At 38.1% G+C, this 16,078-nt stretch overlaps 1 protein-coding gene across 1 annotated transcript in view; it reads left to right on the forward strand.

The window, feature by feature from the left end:
* PARM1 (prostate androgen-regulated mucin-like protein 1) overlaps positions 1 to 16,078 on the forward strand; it is a 330,318-nt gene that overhangs the window by 280,065 nt on the left and 34,175 nt on the right. The window contains 2 exon segments of the mRNA XM_074228456.1: positions 8,294 to 8,967; positions 8,969 to 9,011. Of these exon segments, the coding sequence (XP_074084557.1) occupies positions 8,294 to 8,967; positions 8,969 to 9,011 (717 nt within the window).

The following is a 16,078-nucleotide window of genomic DNA, read 5'->3' on the forward strand; positions in this document are numbered from 1 at the left end:
CAAATATCAATTGTTAAAATAAACCATCACAAAATAAATGTCATTTTAGGATTTAACACAGAAAATTATGTAAGATTGCTTTTTAAAGTAGGCTATAGCATAAGTATATACCACAAATTCATCATAATTGCCACATTAGGTGATAATGGAGCCAGTATCCTGGCAGAGTTATATCTAATGGCTGACTGAGGATATTGGTGAAAGAATCCCACGGATTTCCAGGTGACTGTTGTATCTTTACACTTTAATACAGAAAAACGACAAATTTAAACAATGCAATTACAAAACTAACAGTACAAAGTAGTTCTAGATTTTACCGAATTCATAATTTTTCACCTTCTTGAAGTAATGACCCATATAGGGTTTGAATTAGGATGACCAGAGTACTATTGATTTACCCTTCCTTTTTCAGATGTGTCTGATTCTTTGTGAACTTATTTGAGGTTTTCTTGGCAGAGCTACCTTCTCCAGTTCATTATATAGATGAAGAAACTGAGGCAAACAAGGGTTAATGACTTGCCTAGGGTCACATAGCTAGTAGTATCTGAAGTTAGATTTGACCTTAAGGAGTTGTCTTCCTGACTTCCCCTCCTAGCTCCCCATACTGTATTTGAGATACAAGTGGTTAAACTCATTTGTATTTCAATGCTCCCTAAATTTCAGTTTTAGAATGGTGATTTGGTATTTTCAATCATAACATTAAAGATTCTATCCCACATGCAGTGAATATATTCTTTTTTTAATTGATTAAATTTTTTTGTTTAAGTTCCAAATTGTCTCTCATCCTCCCTCCCACCTTGCTCTAGAGAAGGCCACCTTTGACTCAAATTTATAAATATATGTGAAACCATAATACTCATTTTTCCATTTATGAGTTCCTTCTCCGGAAGGTGGATAACATTTTCTTCCACAGGTCTTTGTAATTGATTTAAGTATTTGTAATGCTCAAAATAATGTGTTTATTCATAATTAGTCTTAGAACAATTTTACTGTACCTTTATCCACTGTTCTCTGGGTTCTGCTCATTTCATTCTTCATTATTTCATGGGTCTTTCATGTTTCTCTAAAATCAATCAATTCATCATTCCTTAAAACATATACTACAACTTATTTAGCCATTACCTAATTGATGAGCATCCCCTCAGTTTCCACTTCTTTTCCACCAAAAAGAAAACTGCTATATATATATACACATATATATATACTATATATATGTGTATATATATATACACATATATATAGTATATATATGTGTATATATATATATTTTAGAACATAAAGTTCTTTTCTGATCATGTTCTATATAACAGTCTTATAGTTTCATTTTTTAAAAACAAAAGTAAATTTTTCAGACTTCAATTATATTTAAGCTCCTAGAATAGAAATGTTTAGCTCAAAGAGTTACATAAAAATCATTATCCAGAAAAGTGGAAATTCAATAAGATACCCAGAAGAACCAACTCTGGCAGTTTCTAGTTTCTAACAATGTCACCTTAAATGTACTTGCCTTATAGAATAATAGCAAAATTCCTCATTCCATTCTTAAACTCAGCAAAAAATCTGTCTATTCTTAATTCCTAATTTAGCAGTAAACCCAGAGAAAAATTCAATGTTTCTACTCAATACTATTTATAAATCTATATTTAGATGATCATGTCAAATTCTTTTGGAGTCATAAAACTCAATCTCTTTTATGGTCAATGTAATAAATCATAGGATTGGAAGAGAGAGAGAGAGAGAGAGAGAGAGAGAGAGAGAGAGAGAGAGAGAGAGAGAGAGTATTTCTTTATTTTCCATTATCTTTTCTTTTTCCATCTGGGCTAGATCAGAATGAAGAGAATAATCTAAATAAATTGACTAAAATAGAAGACATTTCTAAAATTTAACAATTTCTTACTGAAATTCTTTCACCTTTTTTTTTTGAAGCAGGCTCCAACTTAATTTAAGGCTGTTTGTTCTTCTGTCTGAACAATTCTTATCAAAAGCAAACACTTCACATACTCATAAATTCAATGGACTGCCACAACACGTAACAAGACTTCTAAGTCAAAATCCAGGAAATGTTTGGAAGCTACTGTGTTGCCCATCAAAGAGGGCTTCCCCTTTTTTTCTTTCTTTCATCTATTTTAATCTAACACTTTAGGCTTTAAGTATCTTTCTCTCTCTCTCCCCCTCTTCTAAAGTGCAATACACATCTCTGGGAAATATTAGTTCATTCATATATTGGAATTCTCTCAGGAGCAAATTCAAGGTTTCTGGTTCCCTTTGCCTCAGCTGTCAACTTCACTGAGGAAGGACTTGGTCCATGAGACTGGCAACCAGGGTAGAACTCTGCCCACAGAAAAGATCATCTGGGGTAGGAATCAGATTTTGGCAGATGCTTCATAAGACCAAGCACAAACAGGAAGAAGGAGAGAGACCAAGACAATGAATCTGTGACAAGTCTATCACCTGAGCCTTAACCACTGGCTATTTGACTTTCATGAAGGGCAGCCTAGATGCCTGAATAGCTAATAAGTATGCCTGGTCAATCAGGGAGAGAGGTTACAGAAGTCATTTGGAGATCTCTGAGTGTTTGAAGATCCTTTAACTTATACATTTTCAGAGAAAGATAATTCAGAGTTCCTTCTGCAAGAGTTAAGAAGTGGGGACGGCTAGGTGGCACAGTGGATAGAGCACTGGCCCTGGAGTCAGAAGTACCTGAATTCAAATCTGGACTCAGATACTTAATAATTACCTAGCTGTGTGGCCTTGGGCAAGCCACTTAACTCCATTTGCCTTGGGAAAACCTAAAAAAAAAAAAAAGTTATAAAGTGGTGATTAAACAAAGTTTCTCTTCCAGGAATCCATTTCTAACAATGTGGGTCACACAAAACAACAAAAACCAGAACTTCTCTCAAGAGGTTCTACCTCTGCAAACTAACTGGACCATAACAAAAACCATAACAAAAAAGATTAAAGGTTATAGTTATGTGTAAAAAAGAGTAAAGGGAATACAAATGGTTTTGAGAAGTGGATGTTTTGGTTTCTCCTCACTAAATCCATGTTTTAGATTCCTGGTCAACAGACCAAATCTCTCATCAAAAGATATCTCTATGAGTGAATTGGTTCTTACTATGAACCATTTCTAGCTCACAAAATGAAGAGAAAGGAAACAGATTTAAGTCAAATTATAAATAGTTTCTAAAAGAAAGCAATGTCCTAAAAAAACAGATAAAAAGACAAAAAAGACATAGAGAGGCAGAGACAGAGACAGTATTTACTAAGTGTTAGGTACTGTGTTAAATATTTTTCAGGTTTATTTATTTATTTTTCAGATTACAATGCACTTGTTGGGAAAGTAAAGATTAAACTCCCCTTTCCCCAGAAAAAGATAAAGAAATCTCAAGATAAATGAAGTGAGAGGGAAAAAAAAGTGAACTTCGATCTATGTTCAGATTCCATCAGTTCTGTCTCTGGGACAAGTTACCGCTTTTATCATAAGTCCATCGAAGAAGTTGCTTCAATATCTTTTCCCACAGTTGCAGTTTCTAAATGCATTTCCCTCCATTCTATTCCTCCCCATTCGCATTGATTCTTTTCTTTGTATCTGACTACCCATGGGAGACCATGATCTTCTACCACTTCTTTCACCTACTCCCCCTCCCCTATCCCCCTTATCCCATCCCTTTCCTCTCATTTTTCTCTAGGGTAAGATAGATTTCTATACCCTAAGGAGTGTGTATGTTATTTCTTCACTGAGCCTTTTCTGATGAGAATGAAGTCTCACTCATTCCCCCCTTTTACTCTATTGCAAAAGCTTTTTCCTTAACCCTTTTATGTGAAATGTCTTAACCCATTCTACCTCTCCTTTCCCTTTCTTCCAGTATTTTCCTTTACCATCCATTGACTCCATTTGTTACTATATTATACTATTATTCAACTCCCTCCTATGCCTTGTCTATATATGCTCCTTCTAACTGCTCTTATAAATGAGAAAATTCATATGAGTTATCAGTATCTTCTTCCCATACAGGAATCCCTGATAAATTAAATCCTTGATATTTTACCCTTCCTTTCCCCTCTATGCTTCACCTGAGTCCTGTACTTAGAGATCAAACTTTCTGTTCAGCTCTAGTCATTTCAGCAGGGAAGTTTGAACATCCCCTGATTCATTGAAAGTCCATTTTTCCCTGAAAGAGGATGTTCAGTTTTGCTGGGTAGTTGATTCTCGGTTGCCTTCCAAGCTCTTTTGCCTTCCAAAATATCATATTCCAAGCCCTACAAGCCCTTGATGTAGATGCTGCCAGATCCTGTGTAATCCTGACTGTAGTGCCACAGTAATCAAATTGCTTCTTTCTGGCAGCTTGCATATTTTCACTTTGTCTTGGAAGTTTTGAAATTTGGCTATAATATTCCTAGGAATTTTTTTTTGGGGGGGGGGAATCTCTCAGGAGGTGATTGGTGGCTTTCCTCATTTTCTAGTTTATGCTCTGCTTCTAAGATCACAGGGCAATTTTGCTGGATTATTTCTTGAAAAATTAAGTCCAGGATCTTTCCTGGTCATGGCATTCAGGTAGCCCAATAATCTTTTAATTATCTCTTCTGGATCTATTTTCCAGATCAGTTGTTTTTCCAATGAGATATTTCACATTTTCTTCTGGTATTTGTTCTTTTGGATTTGTTTTATTGTTTCTTGATTTCATGCAAAGCTCCAATCTGCATTTAAAGGAGTTATTTTCTTCATAGAGCTTTCTTATCTCCTTTTCCAACTGGTCAGTTTTACTTTTTAAGGCATTCTTCTCCTTATTTGTTTTTGAGTTGTTTTTTTTTTCCATTTGACCTAAACTGGTTTTTAACATGTTAATTTTCTTCAGCATTCTTTTCTATATCCTTCACCAAGCCACTGCCTTTGTTTTCATGATTTACCTGCATAGCTCTCATTTCTCTTTCCAATTTTTCCTCTATCTCCCTTACTTTCTTTTCATAGTCTTTATTGAATTTCTTTATAGCCTGTGCCTATTTCCTATTTCTCTTGGAGGCTTTGGATACAGAAGCTTTGACTTTGTCATATTTTGAGTGTGTATTTTGATCCTCCATAGGGCCAAAGAAATTTTCCATAGTCAGGTTTTTCTTTTTCTATTGTTTGCTCATTTCCTCAGTCTATGCCCAATTTATCATATTTCCAAAGCCTTGGATGGGGGGGGGGGCAGGGAGGGAATTTGGGACACCAAGGACCTTAATTCCACCAAGGTCTTATGAGAGTCTCTGACTGCTCTCCTGGTGTGTGTTCTGATCTGTGGATGGCTACAAGCCCTTCCTTCTATCCTGGAGCTATGAGGAGGGTCCCTGCTTCTCTGTGGTGGTATGGGGGCCCAGACTGGAACCTGGATCTGATGGTGGGAAAAGCAGCAGAGCCTTGTCCCAGGGAGAGCAGAGAGTCCTCTGCAGTCTCTCCCCACCCCCTTACCATCTGTGGGTTGAGTACTCTGGAGGTGCTGGGTGGCCCTGCAGATTCCCACCATAGGGCTGCTCTGAGGCCGGGGCTGGCCCAGGCTCTTTGCTCATGCTGGTGTGGCAGGGTTCTCTCATCACCCCTTCAAGTCAACCCAGTGATCCCTGGGCCAAGAGGTCTGAAAACTGTTTCCACTGTCACAGACACAGGTGCTCCTAGGGACCCAGGTGCCCCATGAGCTGTTCTGGAAGTCTGGAGCTGGTTTGCTCCAGTGTGATTTGGCTGCAGCCAATGCTGCAGCTCTTTCCAACCTCTGGTCCTAATGGAACAAGCCTTTTCCATAGATCTTCTATGTTGTCTTGGGCTGGGAAATAGTATTATTCAGTCTTTCTGTGGGTTCTGCCCCTCTAAATTGTGGCTGGAGTAGTCATAATTTGCTGATTTTTGGAGTTTTGGGGGCATGAGTTTCTGGGAATTCTTGCCCTCATGCTGCCCTCTTGGCTCCATATTCCATGTGTTAAGTATTAAAAAGACACATTGAAGCAAATGCAAAAGTCCTTGTCCTTGGGGAGCTTACATTCTAATAAATACAACATATAAATAGGAATTGAAAAGCAGGAAGAAGCACTAAAGAAAGAAGGGTATTGCCATGGGAACAAGGAAGATAATAAAAAGATAGAGGAATTCAGAGTTTAAGTGAAATGGAGATCTAGGCAAAGGATTCACCAATTGAGAGTATAGCCTCAGGTGGATGTTTCTCCAAGGTGAGAAGATAGACAAAAAAAAAAAAAAAAAACGATTGGGGGGGGTGGGTGGAGTTGAGACATAAGTTTGAACCAGGAGTGTATCATAGATGGAGTCCCTTCTGAAACAAGTGGTCCAGATAAGAAAGTCACTAATCAGGAGAATGGGAATTCAAAGAAAATATTTCTCCAGGATAGAATGGTGACTGGCAAAGTGGACAAGTTCATAGACTAAGTTAAGCCAAGAGATAAGCATAAAATGCACTGTGTGTCACAGTGATAAAAAGCAATAATAGAATACCTTATGAAAGGGTCTTTGATGTAGTTCCAAATTACTCCCCAAAATGGTTGGGCTGGTTCACAACTCTACCAGTAGTACATTTGCATCCCTATTTTTGCACATTCCCATTCCCTAAATATGTCATTTTTCTTTTATCTTAATTAGCCAAGCTGATAAGTATGAAGTGGTACCTCAGAGTTATTTTAATCTGCATTTCTCTAATCAATAGAGATTTAGAGCATTTTTCCATATGAATATAGAGAACCTTGATTGCTTCTTTGGATGGATATATTGCAGAGAAAATGAAATCATAAACATTCTTTGTGAGTAAAATTCAAAAAATCCTAAGTATCTATATGATGTCATGGGAATAGGTCTTCTAAGGTATGTAGGAGTCATTGAACCTGTGGCCTAATCCTAGCTCTACTACTACTACTACTACTACTACTACTAATAGTAATAATAATAATAATAATAATAATAATAATAATAATAATAAACAGTTTATATTTAAATAGAACACAGATCATGATTCATTTTCACCTAAATTTAATCAATGAGCTTGTGAGGTGGAGGTGGTTGAAATACTATGATATCTGTTTCACAGAGAGAGACTAAATGAGTTTTGGTGACATGCCCAAAGTCATGTGTGAACAAGTATGAACCCTGACACAAACAAGAGATGATCTTAGATAAGTCACTCATTCTTTAGGTCTCAGTTTTCCCTTATTAACTGAGATAGATAAACTTAAAGGTCCCTCTCATGCTCCCAAATTCTATGTTCTCAATTGTCTCTAATTCCCAGCATCCAGAGGAGTTAAGATTTAAATAAATGCTCATTCAACACATTTTTGCTTCATGTTTCATGGTTATGGAATTAAATGGAATTTCAATGGAATGAGTTCAAAGGGAGGAACCAGAATGATCTTCCCATTACCTTAAGGGGCAAATTCTCAGTCGTTCTTCATTAAAACACCAAGGACCCTCCTGGAATCAGCTAATTAACCAGGAATGTCAGTCAACTTACTATCACCATCAGAACTGAATAAGGCTTTTGCCAAAGGTACTCAACAGATATTCCTGAAGACCAGGTTACATATTAGTTTCTCACATCAGATACCATGATCCAGGTTTAGGGATAACTCAGGACTGCAAGAAAACAGCATACAAATGGTTATTCATCCACTTCAGAGCTTTACATATATTGTGGTCTGACCAGCTGCCTCCTTACCAAGTCTTCAGAGGACAATCTCTTGATAATTGTATGAAGGCTGGCAAATGAACTCATGAAAAATAGAAACTACCTCTACAAAACTAAAGAGAGGATAACATGAAGTTCCCTTCAAAACTGGAAAAAAGAGAGCAACAAACAGAGCACTAGCCCTGGAGTCAGGGGGAGCTGAATTCAAATTTATCCTCAGACACTTAATAATTACCTAGCTGTGTGGCCTTGGGCAAGTCACTTAACTCCATTGCCTTGCAAAAAAAAGCAAAAAAAAAGAACTGGAAAGGAGATAACTATATGTACTAGAATTAATAGAATGGGCTTGAGAGAGCTGATTGTTAAATTATCGGTGTGAACACTTGCACCTTAAAAATCAACAAATGCTACAAAGCAGTTTGATTTTCTTCTTATTATCTAGAGTTAAAATGATAGAGAAAATGATGTTAATAATGCAACTTAAATTTTAAAGTGTATCATAGGTAAAGTTTTGTTATTTTTTCTTTTTTCTGAAAGCCAGTTGTTAAATATTTACCAGCACACCTTTGATTGAATTATGATAACTTCACTTTTCTTATCTTAATGTTAACGTTCTGTCATTGTTTCTTCTACAGGTTTAAAAGTACAGACCCTTGCTGTTTCTACTTCGGAAATTCCCACATCAACAGTTACCTGGACCAATTTTCCACAAAATGTTACTGATTCTCCCACCACCACCAGCATCAACACACAGAATAATTCAACATTAACAGTGATATCACCGGAGACAACTTCACTTCCCAAAAACATAACAGTAACATCAAGAGCCACAGAGAGTACCAGCAAAGTCTCCATACATGAATCAACAGTTACTGCTGAAAGTCAGGGGGGGAAAGGCATAACCCCAAACCAGTCCTTGCCCATTACATTACCAACAAGCAGCCAAGACCAGTCTATAACCACCCTTGTAGGACTCAGCTCTGCAACACCCGAAGACAGTAATGATACAGAAACACTAAGTACAACTCCCCTTCCTCCATCAGATATGGAAATAGTCACCTCTCCTCAGCCATCGGTCTCATCTTTTTCATCACCATCTTGGTTGCCACCAAAGGTGTCTCCAACCAATGTAGTCACAGATTCCACTACAGCTAAAAACAAGACCCACCAAGACAGCAGTGAAGGACCCTTGGGAACTCCCACAGTTCCCAATGAGACACCAACATTTCCTACTTCATCTGGTTCCTTGAAAAAAGAAATAACTTCCCCAATGCCTATGATAGAAGTGACTGATGGTAATACGATGTCCCCCTCGTATAATCATGGAAGAAGTGGAACATGCATTAAGTTCAGGTGAGTTGAATGAATCCAGAACATTAGAACTTAACAATGCCTAGAGCTGGAAATTAGGGGGCTTTTTGTTTTTGTTTTTTAGATTTTTGCAAGGCAATGGGGTTAAGTGGCTTGCCCAAGGCCACACAGCTAGGTCATTATTAAGTGTCTGAGGCCGGATTTGAACCCAGGTACTCCTGACTCCAGGGCCAGTGCTCTATCCACTACACCACCTAGCCACCCCTGGAAATTTGTTTTAAAGGTAATAGGCAAGTGGAAGCAATTCAATTGCCAGTTAAAAGTCAAATTATAATCACTAAGCTTGGAGGATAGCTAAGAGAAGTGTGGATGACACATGAATATAAACATTCTACTGTTAGCTATAGAGAAAGAGGAATTTAGTTCCTGCAAACATCCCATGGACCTGTCTAGATCATTTCTATCAACTGACTCATTATGGCTTACAATTTATTTCCAGAAATGTGGACTCAGAAATGATAAAAATATTGTCCATTGCTTTAAAAAGTTATTCATGATTTTGAATTGGGTGAAAGTATTTTTGGTATTCATGTGCTATTTGATGTTCAAAAAGTCTTGAAAGATTTAAAAACAATGAATAAAGTATTTTTAAGGAAAAAAGTTGTATAGGTGAGCCCTAAGGAAATAAGGCAAATGCTTGTTAAAAATGTAATTTTCTGGGTCAGATAGATGATACAGTAGATACCAGGAGGCTCTGAGTTCAAATCTAACCTGACACTGACTAGCTGTGTCACTTAACCTTGATTGCCTCCAAAGGACATAGGCAGTATTTTTTGGTCTTTTTTGAGTCTTTAAGAAAACTTCAAATGTTTGCTATTGAGAATTGTGTTTTGTTTTCCATGGTACTTATGCTAAGGATGTTGATGGTTATTATACACACCCATTCCTCCAGACATGTATGCATATGCATATACATTATTGTCCTAAATCTCTTCTGCCTTTTGAAGTTAAACTTGAAAAGACTTTCTACAAGAGATGATTCTACTTTCTCTCCTCCCATTCTCTTCTTATTTCCCTATAGTAAAGTTTCCAACCTTATTATTCCTTTGAAATTATTCCCCCTAAAATTGTGGGGGGGGGGTTCTCTTAGTGTTCAAATCCAATGTCCTTTTCTCAAACCTCATTTTCCTTGACCTACCTGTAGCATTTGTCATTGTTGAGCACCCTCCTCACCTTGATACCCTCTTCTAAGTCTTATCTTTTTTTTAGTTTTTGCAAGACAGAGGGATTAAATGACTTGCCCAAGGTCACACAGCTAGGTGATTATTGTGTCTGAGATTGGATTTGAACTCAGGTACTCCTGACTTCAGGGCTGGTGCTCTATTCATGCACCACCTAGCTGCCCCTCTAAGTCTTATCTTAACTCTCCTTCTCTGTCTTCTTTGCTAGGTCCTCATCCAGATCATACCCTCTAATTGTAGGTGTTCCTAAAGGTTCTGTTCTGGGCCCCACTCTCTACTTCCTCTACTATTTCACTGATGATCTCATCAGCTCCCTGGATTTAATTTATGTTGATGATTTCCAAACCTGCCTATGCTGCCCCAACCTCTCTGCTAATGTCCAGTCTCATCTAAATGCCTTTCAGACAATCTCAAACTAGATATCCAATAGACATTCTAAACTCAGCTTCTCCAAGATGGAACTCATTATCTATCCTCCTAACCCCTACTGCCACCCCTTACCTTCCCTATTACTGTAGTAAGTAAAACCATTCTCCTAATTCCTCAGACTCACAACCTATAAGTCACCCTGAGTTTCTCTCTATCTCTAACCCCTCATATCCAGTCTGTTGCTAAAGCCTCTCACTTTCCAACCTTTGCAACATCTTTGGAATATATTCCCTTCTCTCCTCTGACATTGCTCTGGTGCAAGGCCTCATCACCTCTCTCTTGGATTATTGCAATAATCTGGTGGGTCTGGTGGGTCTGGTGGGTCTGCCTGCCTCAGGACTCTCTCCTCTCCATTCTCTATGGTGCATTCAGTCACCAAAGTGATTTTCTGAAAGCATAAGTCCAACCATGTCACTTTGCTATTCAACAAACTATTGGCTCCCTATCACTTCCAGGATCAAATACAAAATTCTTTGTTTGGCAAAGGTCTTCATAGCCTGCTCTGCTCCTGATACCTTCCAGTCTTCTTATCCCTTATTCTCCAACAAGTACTTTTCAGTCCAGTGACACCGGTCTCCTCCAAACATTTTTTCTGGCTGTCTCCCATGCTTAAAATGTTCTCCCTCCTCTTCTAGGTCTACTGGCTCCCTGACTACCTTCAAGTTCCAATTAAAAATCTGTCTTTTACAGGAAGCCAATCCCAATCCAAGTGCCTTGTCTCTGTTATTTTTTATTTATCCTGTATATAATTTGTTTGTATATATCTATTTGTTGTCTTCCAACAAGAGAGGAGAGGGTAGGCATTGACTTTTGTCTATCTGGTTCAATGGTATATGCTTAATAAATGCTGATAGATTGATGACCCTTCTGAAAAAGAAAAGTTTTCCTCAAAATTCATTTTAATTTCATTATTTCACCCAAATATGAACTTACTCTCCAGACCTCACATCTTAAGAATACCCCTTTCAGGAACAAGAATACAAAAGATGGGCCCTATCCCTCATCATGCTTCAAAATTTGGAATTGATTTTCCCCTAATTTTCCATTCTCAAATCCTGGTGTGATTTAATGTCTGGGACATCTGTAAAGCTGATTAATAAATATGGCAGGGCCAAAGTGATTAATTTCATAGCCAACGGGCTCAGTTTAACCAATGGTGCCATTGAGATTCTTGAATTTTTGGACTGTGCTAATTATTATAGCTGCTCATCTCCTGCTCTGCAGCTTTGGGGCAGGTGACTCGGGAGCATTACTTTTTGTTCTCCTCCTGTGTGGCATGATGGAAATGATAGATTGGTATTGTGTTTGACAATGACAGGGTCAGTATTCTGCCTGGGGCTCTCAGAACATTTCCCTTCCCTTTCAACCTTATTTGCATTTTATGTTGTCTTTGAATGAAGAAAAAGTCAACCAAAAAGGTCAGTCTTGCAACAACTGGTAAACTGTAGAGGAGGGCTTCTTAATCTGAGGGCCATGGACTCACAAAGGATTATGAATAGATTTCAAGGGATCCATTAACTTGGAGGGGAAAATATATACAATTATTTCAATATAGCTGGTTACTTTTACAAACATATGTATTTTATTGTATGTCTCTAAAAAACATTATTCTAAAAATGCATCTACAAACTTTCTGAGACTGCTAAAGGATTCATGATCAAGTTAATACAACTTGATTTAGAAGAATGCTAATCCTTTCCTGGTTATTTGAAAGATGTTCATCTAGGATAATTTACAGTTTATAATTTTATGAATCAACATGGTTTTACAAGATTTCTCTATGAAAAAAATTGAATTGATGAGTAGGTGAAGGAGAGAGGTTCAACTCTGATCCAATGAGTCAGGGACAGTGGGTGATCTTGACCTTCACTAACTACATTAGATAATAGTTGATTTCCAGAGGAAAGTGAGTGGTCTCCCTTTCCCCATTCATGAAGTCCAGAAAATGGAAATTCCTAAATAGTCCAAGGAAATGGGAAAAGGGCAGTAAAGAAAGGAAAGGAGTGGAGAGAAGGAATTCTGACATTGCTATGGGCCAGGCTACTACAAATACTATCTTATTTGATCTTTACAATAACCCTGCAATTTGGATATTATACTTATTCTAAATGAGGTAAGGTTCTAACTGGGTCTTCAAATTTTTCTGTTGAACCTAAGTCTTTTGGATCCAAAGAGGAATGTTTCCTTTGTCAAGTTGTTTTGTTGAGCAGAGGGGCCGGGATGAAAATATGAACATCAAATGAGAATCAAACAGACAGCTAGGTGGCGCAGTGGATAAAGCACTGGCCCTGGAGTCAAGAGTACCTGAGTTCAAATCCAACCTCAGACACTTAATAATTACCTAGCTGTGTGGCCTTGGGCAAGCCACTTAACCCCATTGCCTTGCAAAAAAAATTAAAAATTAAAAACAAATTTTAAAAATGAGAAACAGATGCATCCTACTTGAAGAAAGGATAACTACCTCAAGAGAAATTGTCCCTAATTTCAAATAGAGAGGAAAGCTTTTCAGCACATCATTTCCTAATCTAGTTTTTTCCAAAGCAGTCTATGTATAAGGAGCTGATAAACACTGTTTTGTGTAGGTATAGTGGGGAAAGGATGTGAGATTGATCTTCAAAGCAGCGAGATTGGATTCCTGGGTTCATTAAATATTACCTGTGCTACCTCAAATTACTATTGGTAGTCTTCCCTCTAATATTCTCTCTAATTTATTAATCCTGGTTATATTGCATCTATACAAACATTTTTTGCATGTTGCCTCCTCCATTAAGTCCATTGAAGTCAGGGGATAGTTTTTTGATTTTGGTTTTGGCTTTTTACTGTACTTTGTATACCAGTGCTTAAAAGTGAGTCTGACACATTGTGGACATTTAGTAATGCTTTCCCTTGACATACTATGAAAGGGGTCTGGAATGACTTAAAGGAGGGGTGAAGACGGGGACGGTTGCTCTTCCGAGATCTTAGAAATGTTTTCCTAACTGAGAAGAGCTAGGAACCATGGCTTCCAAGGAATGCCTCTCTCCCATCCCCAAGACCTTTATTTTGCCTTGAAGCCATTGAATCCCAAAATGTTGGGAACAAGATGGATTGAAGTATTGGCTTAACAATTTGTCATGAATTAGGCTGGGGATAACTGCTCTACAAAGGATAGTGCCCCTGCTCCTGAGGAAGGTCAAATTTCAACCACCAGTACTAGTTGTGAGATCTCAGTTTCCTCCTCTCTAAAATGAACTTGGACTATTTGGTTCCCTATGGAACATCCAGCTCTTTCCTATCGAGGTTACCACTTCAATTCCACCCATTATGGACGCCATGTGAAAAAACAACTATGACTGATAAAAGATACTGAGAGGCGTCATGACACAACAGCTGGTTAACTGGATAACTGACCTCAGAGCCAGGAAGACCAGGAAGACCCCTTCACTACTTAAACCTTTCTAGATCTAGGGCTAAGACTTTACCATTCAGAGAAGGGACTAACCAAGATGGTAAAGCACGTATCTCATTAGGTGCTCCCTTAATCAAAGAAATCAGAGATCCAATCCCTATCAAGAAGCATTTTTCCAAGCACTTTCTTTAGTAGTGTGCCAGACACTGTTCTAGATGTTGGTGCCACAAAGAGTTAAGCCACCCATCCCTATTTGTAAGAACTTAGATTCTAATGGGGGGGAGACAACAAGGATTTATATGAGTAAAAATATATGAAATATATGAAAAGCAATAAATACAAAGTCATTTGAAAGGGGACCAGGAAAAAGGTCACAGCAAAACTGGTCCTTCAGAAGCATCATTGGGGAAGAAAGGGATTCAGTGAGGGGAAGAGAGGGAGGGAAGACACCTATTCTAGGCATGTTGTCATTCAGTTGTGTCCAACTTTTTTGTGAGGCATTGGGGTTAAGTGGCTTACCCAAGGCCACACAGATAGGTAATTAGTAAGTGTCTGAGGCTGGATTTGAACTCAGGTACTACTGACTCCAGGGCCAGTGCTCTACCACTGCGCCACCCAGCCATCCCATGTCCAACTTTTTTTAACCCCCATTTAGGGTTTTCTTGGCAAAGATATTGGAGTGGTTTGCCATTTCCTTTCCTAGTCCATTATTTTGGTGAGGAAACTGTATGACTCCAGGCAAGCCACTTAAACCTTTCTGTGCTCTAGGTATATTGCTAAGACTTTACCATACAGAGAAGGGGCTAAGTAAGGTGCTAAAGAGATAAGTGACTTGCCCAGAATCACAGAGCTAGTAAGTGTCTGAGGTCAGATTTGAACTTAGGACTTCCTGACTAAATTCAGTGCTCTATCCACTACACAACCTAGCTGCCCTAAGGTTCCAGGAATGGGGAATATTCAGTAAAAAGACACTGAGACAAAAGATGGAATACCACATGTGAGGAAAAGAGAACATCAATTTGCCTGGATCTCTATTATTTTTTTTTATTTAAATGACTTGCCCAAGGTCATACAACTAGGCAATTACTAAGTGTCTGAGGCTGGATTTGAACTCAGATCCACCTGATTCCAGGCCAGGGCTCTATCCGCTATGCCACCTAGCTGCCCCTTGCCTGGATCTCTAAATGTATAGCAAGGCTAGAAAAATTGGATGGGATCAGAATAAAAAGGGCTTTTAAAAAAAAAGACAAACAAAAGAGTTTCTCTTCTAAAGCAGGGATTTTAACCTTTTTTTTGAGAGTCATAGGTTCCTTTGATGTTCAGGTGAAACATTTTAAAACCTCTGAAGTGCAATCCTCCCCTTCTTCACCCTTCCTCTAAGGCCATCCCAAATGTCTTTCATAACATGTCAAGGGAAAACATTACTAAATGTCCACAATCTGGTTTGTTTGGTTGGTTGTTTGGTTTTTGAGGTGCAAAGCAGTTAAGTATCTAAGGCTAAATTTGAACTCAGGTCTTCCTGAATCCAGGTCCAGTGGTTTCCCCTGAAATGTGTTTTTATATACAAAATAAAATATATAAGATTAGAAAGATGGTCCATTACCTTGAAATATTAGTATCAAAATATGATTTTTATTTTTTTAATACAAGTTCACAACCCTAGGTTAAGAATTTTTAGAGGTAATAGAAAGATAATGGAGTCTATTGGGAAGTGACTTTGACATATAGCATAGCTAAGATGTTAATGAGTTGTGTTATGTTAATATGCTTTGGCATCAGTGTGGAAAATGGATTGAAGTAGGAAGGCAGGAAATTCACTTAGTAGGCTTTCTACCAATCAAAGCATGAGGATATAAGGTGGAAGCTATGTGAGTTGAAGAACTTAGACGTGAGAGAGGTTGTCATTTAAAAATAGCAAAATTTGGCAACTGATTGGCTATGTGGAGTGAGTGAAAAGGGAAACACCATGGCTACGAATTTGGAATACTCAAAGTATGGCAGTGCTTCAAGGTTTGGAAGAAGAGGAGGCTTGAGGGGAAAGATAAGTTCTG

This window comes from Macrotis lagotis, chromosome 3 (genome assembly GCF_037893015.1).
Source record: "Macrotis lagotis isolate mMagLag1 chromosome 3, bilby.v1.9.chrom.fasta, whole genome shotgun sequence".
In the NCBI taxonomy this organism is placed as follows: Eukaryota; Metazoa; Chordata; class Mammalia; order Peramelemorphia; family Peramelidae; genus Macrotis; species Macrotis lagotis.